The 13100-nt window shown below is 34.7% G+C and overlaps 1 protein-coding gene across 1 annotated transcript; it reads left to right on the forward strand.

Annotated features, from left to right (window-relative positions):
- The first annotated feature begins 2298 nt into the window (after positions 1 to 2298).
- LOC128209752 (sarcoplasmic reticulum histidine-rich calcium-binding protein-like) lies at positions 2299 to 12898 on the forward strand. Its single transcript, XM_052913939.1, has 5 exons — positions 2299 to 2494; positions 3849 to 3920; positions 6992 to 7043; positions 7911 to 7947; positions 9602 to 12898. The coding sequence occupies exons 1-5, from the start codon at positions 2321 to 2323 to the stop codon at positions 9684 to 9686; spliced, it is 420 nt and encodes a 139-aa protein (XP_052769899.1). The 5' UTR covers positions 2299 to 2320; the 3' UTR covers positions 9687 to 12898.
- The last annotated feature ends 202 nt before the right edge of the window (positions 12899 to 13100 follow it).

Below are 13100 nucleotides of genomic sequence, written 5' to 3' on the forward strand. Positions count from 1 at the left end.
TGCTCTATTGAGCGCTTTTCGCAAATTTTCGTCGTGTTCTGACCGTGAGCGACCATGTATCAAAATGTCGTCTACTATGGCATGAATTCTGGGCAAGTTTTCAAAGATTTCATTGCATTTCTGCTGAAATATGTCGCCTGAAGATGTGATGCCAAATGGGAGCCTTAGGTATCTATATCTGCCGAAAGGCGTACTGAACGTTGTAAGTAGGGAAGACTCGTGATCTAGTTTGACACTCCAATACGCATGCGTAATATCTAGAATACTGAAATGTGTAGCCCCACATAGCTCTGACGTCACGTCGTCTAAAGTCGGCATTGGGTAATGCGGTCTACGGATTGAGTCATTTAGAGCCTTTGGGTCAATGCAAACCCTAAGTTTACCTGTCTTTGGCTTTTCTACCAAAACTATCGAATTTACCCAGTCAGTGGGTTCGGTGACCTTAGTGACAATTCCGTCTTTGACCATGCGGTCGAGTTCGTCCTTAAGTCGTGGTTTAAGAGCTTCGGGCACTTTTCGCGGGGGGTTCACAACGGGGACTGCATTTTCCTTAAGGTGTAATTTCGCAAACCCTGGAATTTCCCCAACTCCATGGAAAAGCTCTTTGTATTCGGACATTACAGAATCCCTAGTCAGTACTTGGGGCTCTTTGGGGGAGTTTTCTACAGAGTAGGTCAGCTTGATCAAATTCAACTCTAGTGATGATCTGAGTCCTAACAATGGAGGGGCACGATTCTCAACAACATAGATTGTAGCCATGATTGTATCAGATTTGTGGCAGCAGGGAAGACTCACTTTTCCAAGAACCTTGAGAAGGTCGCCTGAGTAAGAGGTCAGTTTGCTGTCGGGGGGCTCGAGAGGGGCACTTAATTTTAGGCGTTTGAACGTTTCATGTGAAACTATGTTGCATTCACTGCCTGTATCAATTTTGAAATGTATTGGTACTTTGCTAGGACCAAGAGTGATGGGAACGAAGGCACGGTCTGGCGATTGTGATAAAGAACGTGTGCTTACCATGTCGATGTAGTATTCCGGTGTGTCACATGAATATCCATATGCACCGTCTACAGCACTAGCGTCAATGTCATGTACAGATTTGTGGTAATTCTGGTTACTTCTGCACATATGTCCAAAATGATTTTGTTTTTGGCACTTGTTACACAATTTGCCAAATGCTGGGCACTGAGTTTTGGTAGGTCCGTGCACTCGTCCGCAATTGTCACATGATTTCTCATATCGTTGATATGAACGTTGTTGTTGGCGCTGCTGTGGTGGTTGGCGCTGCTGTTGGTGGTTGTCTGGCGGTGGCTTACGTCCGTTACGTCTGTGTATGGCGTCCACGGGTGTTGGGGTGACTGGCGGTGTGTCCGTTTGCGTTGACGTCAAATTCATGGTTGCCATTTGAGTCTGGCAGTACTCAAAGCTTTGAGCTATCTGGAGTGCTTTGTCAAGCGTTAGCTTCTCTCCTTCATTGATGAGTTTTTCCCTTATTCTTGAATTGTTCGTGCCGAAAACGATCCTGTCTCTGATCATTTCGTCTTCGTTTGCGTTGAACTTACAGTCACGTGAGCGTAGTCGTAGTCGAGTGACAAATTTGTCGATAGTGTCAGCTCCTTGAACTTCGTTGTTGAATCTGAAGCGCGCGAAAATTGGGTTGAGTTTTGGCGGGACGTGAGCTTGAAATTTCTTGTAAATGGATTTCAGGCTCTTTTTCTCGGCTTCAGTCAGAGTCCACGCTTGATGAACGTCGCGGCCTTTGTCGCCTATCCACAAGAGAAGATACGTGGTCAGTCTATCTATAGTCCGTTCCATAGATATAGAACAGGGTGAAGGTCACTTATAGAGGGCTTAAACTAGGCCTTTAAAGTCGTTCAGGACTCATATCAGGTATACTAGATTACTTGTTAACCAATTCGATATTTACTTAATCTATGTTATCTTTATACCATTTAAATTAAACTATATTTGGGAAAGAAAATTGCCCCGCCCCCCCCCCCCCCTACCACCACACAATTAGGTAAGCTGTACTGTACAGCATTTAATACAATAAATCTACAATATACATGCAAGCATGTACATTTTATAACCTGCTACTCTAGTATAGTGACTTACTTTATAACTAGATACTTGATATGTATCATTATTCGACCATCGCTACGAAAGAAAAGAAAAAATGACATGTGTCAGACCCCAAGCAAACTTTGAGACTACGTACATGTTCAGTTGCATATATACGTGTCTTTTAGAAAAAAAATGAGGAAATATTCGAAGTGTTGCCTGCTACTTACACTCAGAGTAGCCTACCTTGACAACCGGCAACATGAACGTCGCAAAGATTTCCGTGGTTCTTATTGTGTTTTCTGTGTTTATAGTTTTCTGTCACTCGGCAGGGACAGAGAAAGTGAAAGAAATGGACCAAGAGGAAGCGAAGGTCGATGAGGAGAAGTTAGAATATGCAAAGGGTTCATTGTGTACCTACTGTGACCACTGCAAGGTAGGGGCGACTCTTCGGGGGTCATTTCAAAATTATTTACAGTATTTACCCAAAATCAGCATTGTATACTAATGTTTTAAATGCTTTGATGAGTTAATAATTCTGATAAAATGTATTACTGATGTTGACTTAATCGCAGTGCTACTGGAGAGGCAAAACACTTGATAAAAACTTTTTTGAAAGAGATTTAAAATTATAGTTTGAGAACACCTTAAAAGTGTGTCACATTCTGATTGGATATCGCATGGTTACATACCACTATACTATTGACTTTAGTATCTTGAAAGATAATAATTATTATTAATCCCTTTTTTGCTCAAGAAGTCAAGTATGTCAATATTGAAGGAACTTTATGGACAGGACATGTTCTCTAATTTAATTTTAAAATAAATAAGAGAAATTCTGACAATTTCTTTTAAAATAGATCGAGCTGAGAATAGACAGGCCATTGGACATGCTTTATATTGTAAAATGTACATGTACATTGTACATGTAAATACTTGTCTTCATGACAGTTAATATTGGTTTTTATATTGATTGCTTTTTGATCCATTTATACTTTGACACGTTGCATTTGAAAATAATTTATTAAGCAGTTGTATGCTTTTTGATCCATTTATACTTTGACATGTTGCATTTAAAAATAATTTATTAAGCAGTTGTATCTTAATTAATTTAAGCTGTTAAATATTTGTAAAAAAAAATCTAATTGTGCTGCAACTGTGCAAATCTATTAATCATTGCTTTTATGCATGTATAATAGAATAAAACAATGAAATAACTTTTTCATTCAATTATCATTCAGACATTGATTTGGAAAAAAATATCTGAAATTTACCTTTAATATACATGTAATTAAAGCCCCAATCATAATGGAATACATTGACAGTATTCAAAATGTACAATCATTGTTTTCCCATCAGTTTGGGATGCGGGTCATGGTCTTTCTATTTGGGAAAGTTGTGTCATTTTGACTGAAGTTGGGATTTCAAATTTTGTTTAGAAATGAACAAGAATACTTAAAAGAAAGACAAAAAAGAAACTAATGTTATAAGGAGTTGTTCTTTAACAAAACGCAGTCTTCCATAAGAAAATAAGGTTGGGGTCCTCAACATTTTTTCCAACAAAAGTTTCTTTTTAACTTTAGTATAAAAATATATGTGTAAGCATTGGAAATTGGCCTAAAAAATCAGCGCTAAATACAATACATTTCTAGTTTTCTTTCATCCCAGAAAAGAGTTGTAGCATTGTATGAGTAAATGTCCATTGGATATGGTCCTGAAACTTTTTGAATTTGTAATCAAAGATCCCACATATACAGTATATGTAAAAAGATGTGATTATATTTTTTCAGTTCTGCACACTGTGTGATGAGCAGTGTCCTTGTGAGACCTCCGCTACCAAGCCAAACTGCCACATGTGCAAGGTAAGGATTATGAATAATAAAATTGATCTTCTTAGATATGTGTCCTTGTGTGACCCCTACTTCCCAGCCTAACAGCCATATGTACAAGGTAAGGATTATACTGTGAAAACATTTAATTTGTGGGCTTAAACTTCTAAAAAAAGAAAATCCATGAATTTCAGTACCCACGAAATTGGCCTTTTTTTGAAAAACCACGAAACTTAGTGTGACTTTTTTTTCTTTTTTTTAAAAAGGACAATATTGTTGGTATTACAAATCGTGGATTTATTTTAATTTTTTAAAAAAAATCTCAACTGCGATCCTAAATCGTATGTAAAATTACCATGCGCCAACTTTGTGCTATGTGTCATCTACGTCACGCAGTTAATGACAATAAGTACAATGGGACAATATGCCAGTTAACGCAGATAGCTATGTCAATTATCGCTTGATCAGTCATTTAAATAGATGCTCACACATCAAGGATATAAAGTAATGAAGCCATTGAAAGTCAATTTAAAGTGTGTTTTTTGCAATCGGTGATTACTGTAAGGACGTTTGAATTTAAATAAACACTCATAAAAAACACCAGTTGCCAGATACAGGAAGAGAAATATTTAATGCGACTACATTTAGTTATTTATTTTTATTTCATTTTAATTACTTTCAATATATTATTATTTTACGTTCACTCGTTACTTCTGTGAATTTAATATTAATGCAGCACAGAAATAATCAATTAAATATTTGATCAGAGAAACAAAGTCAAGTGGCAACACTCAAACACACAAGGTTAACATATGCAAGATTCTTTTTATCTAACGGCAAATTCACATCATTGTCTAATAATTACGGCCAAGAATTTCGAAAAATGAGTCGTTACTTGCATTGTGAAGTAGCTGTGAAGTAATTTATGACAGAAAAATGATATGCCTTAGCTGTAGTTGCATTACATATTGATTATAAGCTCCGGTTTACCAAGAATTGTTTTCATATTGTTATAATATTTTTATATCATTTTGTTTTGAATTACATTAGCTTCTCTGGGAAATTTTCTGCAGTTTTGAACTTGAGTACATGTATAATACATTGTAATTTGTTACTTTTGTTGTAGTTTGTAACTATTATAAACTTGAAGTAGGATTTAAGCCAGTTTTTAAGGAGGGTGCTGCAAGAAAGGGAAAGGATGCTTTCTTATTTGAGGCCCTATAAGTTGTTTTGTCCATATTTCTTTTATTCGTTTAGGATAAATGTAGTCAATGGAAGGGTTTTAGCTTAAAGGGGCTGTACTCCGTATGATGAAATAGCGAGAAAAAAAGAAAATTGTCGAAAACTGACATAAACTTAGTATCGTGTGTACAATGCATTGAAACTTGCTAAATGAAGTACCACATAGTTTACAATTAGTTTATTTTCGCAGTTTTTTCGTATTTTTCCCTTCAAAAAGATTACTAGGTATGTCTACCTAGTAGACATCATCCCTTATGTGTGATTGGCTAGTCGATGTTATCACGTGGTATTACCAAGTTAGGTATATAGCTTAAATATTCCAAATGTTTAGGGTAAGTCTCAGTAGCACAGTGGATACAACACTGGACTGCAATTTTGGCGACAGCAATTTATCAAATATGATATCAAAGAATAAAACATTTTATTAAATAATTGTCCTGGGATTCGTTACAGAAAAAACTTTTTTTGGTGCCAATCTGGTGTACAGTCCCTTTAAGGATTATGGAAGGGTCCTGCACCCTGCCCTTTTTCAGGAGCACCCTTCTGCCCTCATGGAGACCAGCAAAGGCACCCTTCTGCCTTTATAGAATAAAATGCTCATGAGTGTCAAGCATTTATTTTGTTTGTTTAAAACTTATAATAAGATTATAAATACATACACACTTTACAGGAATACATACACACTTGATAGTCTTTCAGTTGAAACCAAATATTAATTCAATTAAACACAATTTCTAACATTTTGTGTGAGATTCATAATGTGCTAGTGTTTCATAGCTTGATTCAGTGTGCCCTTTATACCCTTAGTACCCTGTCCCTTTCCTGCATCTCCCTGTCCCTTTCCTGCTGCATCTCCCTGTCCCTTTCCTGCATCACCCTGTCCCTTTCCTGCTGCATCACCCTGTCCCTTTCCTGCTGCATCAACCTGTCCCTTTCCTGCATCACCCTGTCCCTTTCCTGCATCACCCTGTCCCTTTCCTGCTGCATCAACCTGTCCCTTTCCTGCATCATCCTGTCCCTTTCCTGTATCACCCTGTCCCTTTCCTGTACCAACCTGTTCCTTTCCTGCATCACCCTGTCCCTTTCCTGTATCACCCTGTCCCTTTCCTGTATCAACCTGTCCCTTTCCTGCATCACCCTGTCCCTTTCCTGCATCACCCTGTCCCTTTCCTGCTGCATCTCCCTGTCCCTTTCCTGCTGCATCAACCTGTCCCTTTCCTGCTGCATCAACCTGTCCCTTTCCTGCTGCATCGCCCTGTCCCTTTCCTGCATCACCCTGTCCCTTTCCTGCTGCATCAACCTGTCCCTTTCCTGCATCACCCTGTCCCTTTCCTGCTGCATCACCCTGTCCCTTTCCTGCTGCATCAACCTGTCCCTTTCCTGCTGCATCAACCTGTCCCTTTCCTGCATCACCCTGTCCCTTTCCTGCTGCATCACCATGTCCCTTTCCTGCTGCATCAACCTGTCCCTTTCCTGCTGCATCACCCTGTCCCTTTCCTGCATCACCCTGTCCCTTTCCTGCTGCATCACCCTGTCCCTTTCCTGCTGCATCAACCTGTCCCTTTCCTGCTGCATCACCCTGTCCCTTTCCTGCTGCATCAACCTGTCCCTTTCCTGCTGCATCAACCTGTCCCTTTCCTGCATCAACCTGTCCTTTTAAATCCTGGCTAAAACTCTACTATAGTTTGATTAAAAGAAATTTCATTGGCGCCTCCCACAGTTTGTCACAAATATGATTATGGAATTTGTGCATCTCACAACGAAACTATGTATACACTGTTTATTTGATTTGTAAAGAAAAGGTTTTTACACGGAAATGTCTTAAATGTCTATAATTATTACCATGTTGTTTTGTATTTCAGTATTGCAAGTTCTGCCATCTCTGCAAGGTCTGCGATGCTGTATGCCAACCAGGTTTGTTTAATTTAACAATCATCAGGGCCTGGGTATTCATAAATATCGTTAAGTCAGTTTCTAAAACATTTCAAAGTCAAATTAACCCAAAAGTACTTTAATATCAATGCATGTGTTTAGAAGAAAGACGATGAAAATACACTTTTTCAGAAATTAATATATAAAATGACAAGTGAAGTGAATGACAAGTGAAGTAAATAATTTTGGAAAATGACTTGAGATTTTTTATGAATATCAGTCAAGGTCCGATATTGATAAAACATAAGTCATTTACTAACTTACCGGTACCGGTAAGTCATTTTCCTTAGTTAAGTATTTCACTGCTTATTTGATATAATTTCTTAATAATATCTGAAATACGTTATCATTATACGTTGTTATTGAATATACAAAATTTTATTCGAAAATCACTTATATTTTTTTTAAATTGGGCTAAATATTTTAAAAATTTGACTTAAATAATGAAATGACGTAAGATGTTTCATGGATACCAGCCCTATACTTAAATTTAAGTCTCCGCTTATCTGTTTCATAAGTTTAGTGTCAAATTACCCTGGTAATTAAACAATCATAAAATCTTAGCAACAAAAGGTATGTTTTGCAACAAATAATAATGATAAGACATTTGTCTTCTTTCAAGTTCACATGTAAACATTGAGAAGTTTTATTTCATGCATGCCTCCCTTAGTGAGCCCTTAAATGAAAATTTCTGCATGTGTATTGTTAAACATTGATTTCAAAGGCTTTTTCATCCTTTAAAATAACACAATATCGATAAAATGATTTGAAAATCAATAAAAGTAATCATTAGATTTAATAGTCTTTTCAAATGTATGTGAGTTAAGATTTATTTATTTGTTTTTGTAGGTGGTATTTTGGACCGAGTCACGGCAGCTATGGTGAAGTAAGTAAACATTGTTTAAAAGCAGCAAACAGGTTTGCTAACAGCGAATATATATATTTTAAATCCATTTTAATATAATAAATGATTAAAGTGACTAGACACCAGATGGACCAAAAATTGGCAAATACAGTCTGACAGTGAGTCAGTATTTCCTCAAAACAAGCCTAGAAATATAAAAACCAGCAGGTTTGCTAACAGCCATCATATATATTTTTATTCCATTTCAAAGGAATAAATGATCAAAGGGACTAGAGACCAGATGCTCTAAAATAAGCAAATATAGTATATCCTCAAAACAAGGCTAGAATTATCGATATGAGCTAGTATGTGGCTGATAATACGCCACTTCTACTGATTCAAAGAATATTTTGTCTCTGTCTCAGCTGAATTTCCCATTTAAAAATGGTTGCGCATAATGTTTTCCCAGTTTATAGTGTGTATATTTAGCATGTGATAGTCACGTGAAAAGTACAGATACATAAACCAATGCTATTTTAAAATTACTGGTATTTACGTGAAATACAATTCAAATAAAATTTGAATTGGAAAATACTTTAAAAATGTGAATGTTACATGTGTCATAAGCAATGTAATACATCAGTTAGTAAGATTCAATGCATTGTACACAACAATATCAATTTTATGTATTTTTTTTTAATTTTCTTTTTTTCTTTTTTTCTTCCAATTGTATCATCTGGTTTCTAGTCCCTTTAAATTCCCAGTTTTCATGGTAGTCCCTAATAAAGCTTGAACATGCTGAATTTTTATAAAAAGTTAGTTAATGAAGCTGATTTTAATGCACACCTTACATTTCACAATTTCCTTTAAAGATTCACTCTTACTCCCATATAAGATTTACCACAATTAATAATATTGTTTTAATATTTAAAAAAATGATGAAAATATGTCGAAAACAATAGTTTTTATGAAGGATACCGGGTTTAATTTGAAATAAGTGAGCACAAAACACGGTATTTCTACCTTATAAGACTATAGCAGACCACAGTAAACCTTTAAGCATTCACCAAACATTTAATATTTTTTAGCTTTCTTCTATTGCATACACGGTTAAAATCTTGTTATCAGTAATTAATATTTTCCATAAATTTATTATTTAGTAAGTAGTTAAAGGTCTATCAGTCAAAAAATATGTTTGTTATAGATGTGAATGTATTGTTTTTGAATAAGAGTGTCACTTTAAATACAGGGAATTTAAACAGCAAAAGAAAAACACCTACAGCACCTAAAGAACAAAACCAGTACAAACTTCTGAATTGGGTCACCTTTTTTTTCATCAACCTATATCACGCCTCAAACATAAATGACACAACGCCATTGGTCCACTGGTCACCGCGGCTTGTTACACGGTGACCCCATATTTTTCCATATTGGGTCAGTCACCAAGTTTATATCGTACCAAAATAGCGTCTATTGTCCAATTCTGATGAATATTCCAATGAATAATTGAAACATGTAAACAGGTTAACGACGTGATATATATGTTCGGGGTTAGTAGGTTCGCAGGAAACCATATGGTTTCCTTTGCCCCGTATAGCCCATATACGGTCACTTACTAACCCCGTAACTTTTAATATTGTTTGCCTGTGAAGCAGGGAAAAAAACATCATGATTATAATGCAATGTTATATTTCAGTGCTCTGCCCAGTTTTAACAAGGATGAGGTTGACAGTGATTTAGACAGTGTTAAAGAATGGATCGATAAGAAGGACGAACTGTAGACGCGACGTGAGAGTCGAGAAACGTCCAGTGATCAACCATCCAATGTGTAGTGTACTGAGTAGTTTGAAATCAAGGTTTTATGATGATGAATTTTAAGATGCAACCTGGTTGTTAAGGTTAAGTTAAATTGTATAGGTTACTTATATTTTGGTTGTTTGTGGTTAAAATATTAGTTGTAGCCATATATATGTATGGCAATCAGTATATGAAAATGTTTTTTTCTTAAAAGCGCTACCTGTCTTTTATAAAATTATAAATTTTGGCTGAGGCTATTTTTTTTACCAAATGATTATAAAAACAGAAGGGTCTGCGCCCTTTGCCTATTTTGTAGATAGGCTCATGTGACCTTAACCAAATGTTTTTTTAATGCCCTTAATAAAATGAAAATTCAAATGCAACATCTTTTTTAAGAAACAAGTCTTTAGTAGTATTTTGATATTCACTGTTAGCAAAACTATGATTTCAAACTATCTAGTAGTCCATTATCTGTGTCCTCTTTTTATTTTTCACTTGTTAGTTTCGTTGTGTATTCAGTGACATCGCTATGTAAAACGAGTATTGTTGAAGATAGTAAGTTACCGAATTATTGTTACATGTCAGTTGGTTTACATTTATTGTTGCATGACAGCGCTACGGAAAGTTTAAGACAAAGTTACAGATAGTTTTGTTATGAAATGTTTACAGTTTTTAATTATCATCAGGTTCTAAAAGTTAAATGTGCCATGCTTTTATTTTGCGAAAATTGTTGTTTGTGTATAATTATTGGTTGAAAGAACATTTTTAGATAAGAAATCTTTTTTTTTTTCTGGTTAAGTTGTATTTTCGAATTATTTTGTGTTAGATTGTTTGTAGAATTATTTGTTTATGAGTCATTAAGTGTTAATTCGGGGATGATAATTTTCTGGATCGATCCTGAAATCAGGACTGACGGCGATGATAATTTTCTGGATCGATCCTGAAATCAGGACAGACGGCTTTCTATTTCAGATTTCTGTAAATTTTCTAACATTGTTTATTCCTGGATGTTTTTGCAGTAAATGTAACGTAGTAAAAAGAACATTGATATAAATGACTTTTAAAACAATCTCAACATGGATCTAAGACCCTAAACCCTGGGGCAATATACACTAATGTATTGAGACTGAGATTGCAAATCTTCATCACATTGTTCAAATGTTATTAGAAGAGCATTTGTGGTTAAAATGGCCGTGCATGTTGCAAATATTGTGTTAACAATTGTTTACACAATTTCTGTCAAAAGTCACTACATTAAAGATATTTCAAGATATAAAATCTAATCCTTACAGTGAATTGATTTTCAGGATCAGGATTTTCGTTTCATTATCATCCCTGCTGTTATGAAAAACTTATATATAAATGGTAGCTCATAAAAGTGCTCATCGAACGGAACAAAATATGCATTAGCAAAATGTTGTATTACGTGTTGATCAGAGGCAAATGGCAGGGACACCAACCTTGTATCAAATACCTTCTCTTTTTCCTTATCATTTCTTTAGATAGATATATTTTCTAATTTATTTGTTATACATCACAGATTTTTTTCTTTAATAACATGTTACTTATATTTATTTCTTGAATAATTCTAAATTTGTGTGAGTTACATGGGAGTTGTTTTTTTCACTTAATGGGACTTGTTCATTGTTCGAAAAAAATGAAGGAAATGGTTATTGATATGATAAAACACATTCAAATGTTCAAATAAGTTCATGTTGTTTATAATTATTGAAAAATATGGAAAAAAATACTATATTTCATCAAAAGTCATGATAACGATATTGAAAATTTAATTATTTTCGGCTTTGTTTTACAACATTCTGTTCAAAGGAGTATCTGTCAGTTTTATTTTCAAACTCTTTTTTTTTTTAAACTCGATGATAAAATCATATAATTGAGCAAGTCCCTTAAATGGAGAATTGAGATGCTCTCGTCATAAAATGATGGAACAAATTGCTTGATGGCTTTTTACATGCATACAGTGATTAATATATCATATATCAAACATTCCACAAGGTCACGACTATTCACAATATAGTTATAATCATTTTGATTGTGTGTTTGGCTTTCTGTGAACAAACCTGGAAGAGTATTATAATTTACTGTGTGTAATTGTTGCGTAAATATGAGTGATGCTTTAATGAGAATTTGAAAGAAATTATTTTGATATATGTTTCATGTTTTGTCACCAAAGGGTGCATGTATAATTATGACATATAGATTTGTCGTTTTAAAATGAGTTTCAGTCCTAAAGACTTCACTGGTTTTATGGTTGAAAAAACATTGCAAAGCCATTATTTTTTTCAACTTCCATTATTATTATTTTTGATACCATTTTTTTTTTTTTGCCATAATTTTTAAAGCCAACATCGACATGCCAGAAATTTTGATTAAATGTCTGCTGTAGAAAACAAGCCATTACTGGAATATACACATGTTCACATACATGTACCATTCAGATTTTTTCATGTGAAATCCAATCTTTAGTTTCTTCAAGTTATATTACTAATGAGTGAAGCCCTCCCGGTAATAGCACAAAATATTGTACCATTAGGGTGTGTTTTAATGTTCTAACTTTTTTATCCATACGCAATTCAGTATATGAGATTACTAACAAAAGTAGTGTAGAATGTACTGTAGTGTGTGCTGTGTTGTTTCACGCTTAAAATTTTCCTGTTCACACAATTCTGTTTGTACTAATATTAATGTAGTTTACTTCTATTGAAAATGAAACTAAGTAATGATTTAAGTTTAAGTTTGGAAAAAGGATAATGATAAAAACCCTTTAACCCACTTAGTGATCTAAATTATATTTGTCTACTGGCCCAGCCTCTGTTTAAATCTACCGATTCACATGATAAAAATTCATTTAACAAATGAATATACGACAGGTTTGAAAAAATACTGCCATCCCATTGGACAAAATATAATTTCGAACACTAAATATGACCTTTCTGTGGCTTACAAATTATTCAAAATATTCGGTGGAAGTGTTAAAATTAGAAATATCAAGCTTAAACATATGTTTATGTATTTGTATGTCATAATTTGAAATGGAAATTATTGCAAAACTGAAATACATATTTAGATGAAGAAAATGTGTAAAAGTTTGAATGAATGACATATTTTCACACCTTTTTATATTGTGATACAAACTTTATAGTGTTTCTTGTAATAAAACGTGCTGTGAACCTTTCGTTTTGCTAGTGTAGCATTGACTTCCTCTACAGGTACATGTACATATTTTGAATGCCCATATGCATTAAAGGACATAATATTCTATCACCCCAGTAGCAGATCCGTGGTCTAGTGATAACACACTTGACTGTCAATCCAGGGGTTGCAGGTTTGATTCTCCACGGCACCACTCAAATATACTTATCTACCAGATGGGAGGT

The sequence above is a fragment of the Mya arenaria genome, chromosome 11 (assembly GCF_026914265.1).
Source record: "Mya arenaria isolate MELC-2E11 chromosome 11, ASM2691426v1".
In the NCBI taxonomy this organism is placed as follows: Eukaryota; Metazoa; Mollusca; class Bivalvia; order Myida; family Myidae; genus Mya; species Mya arenaria.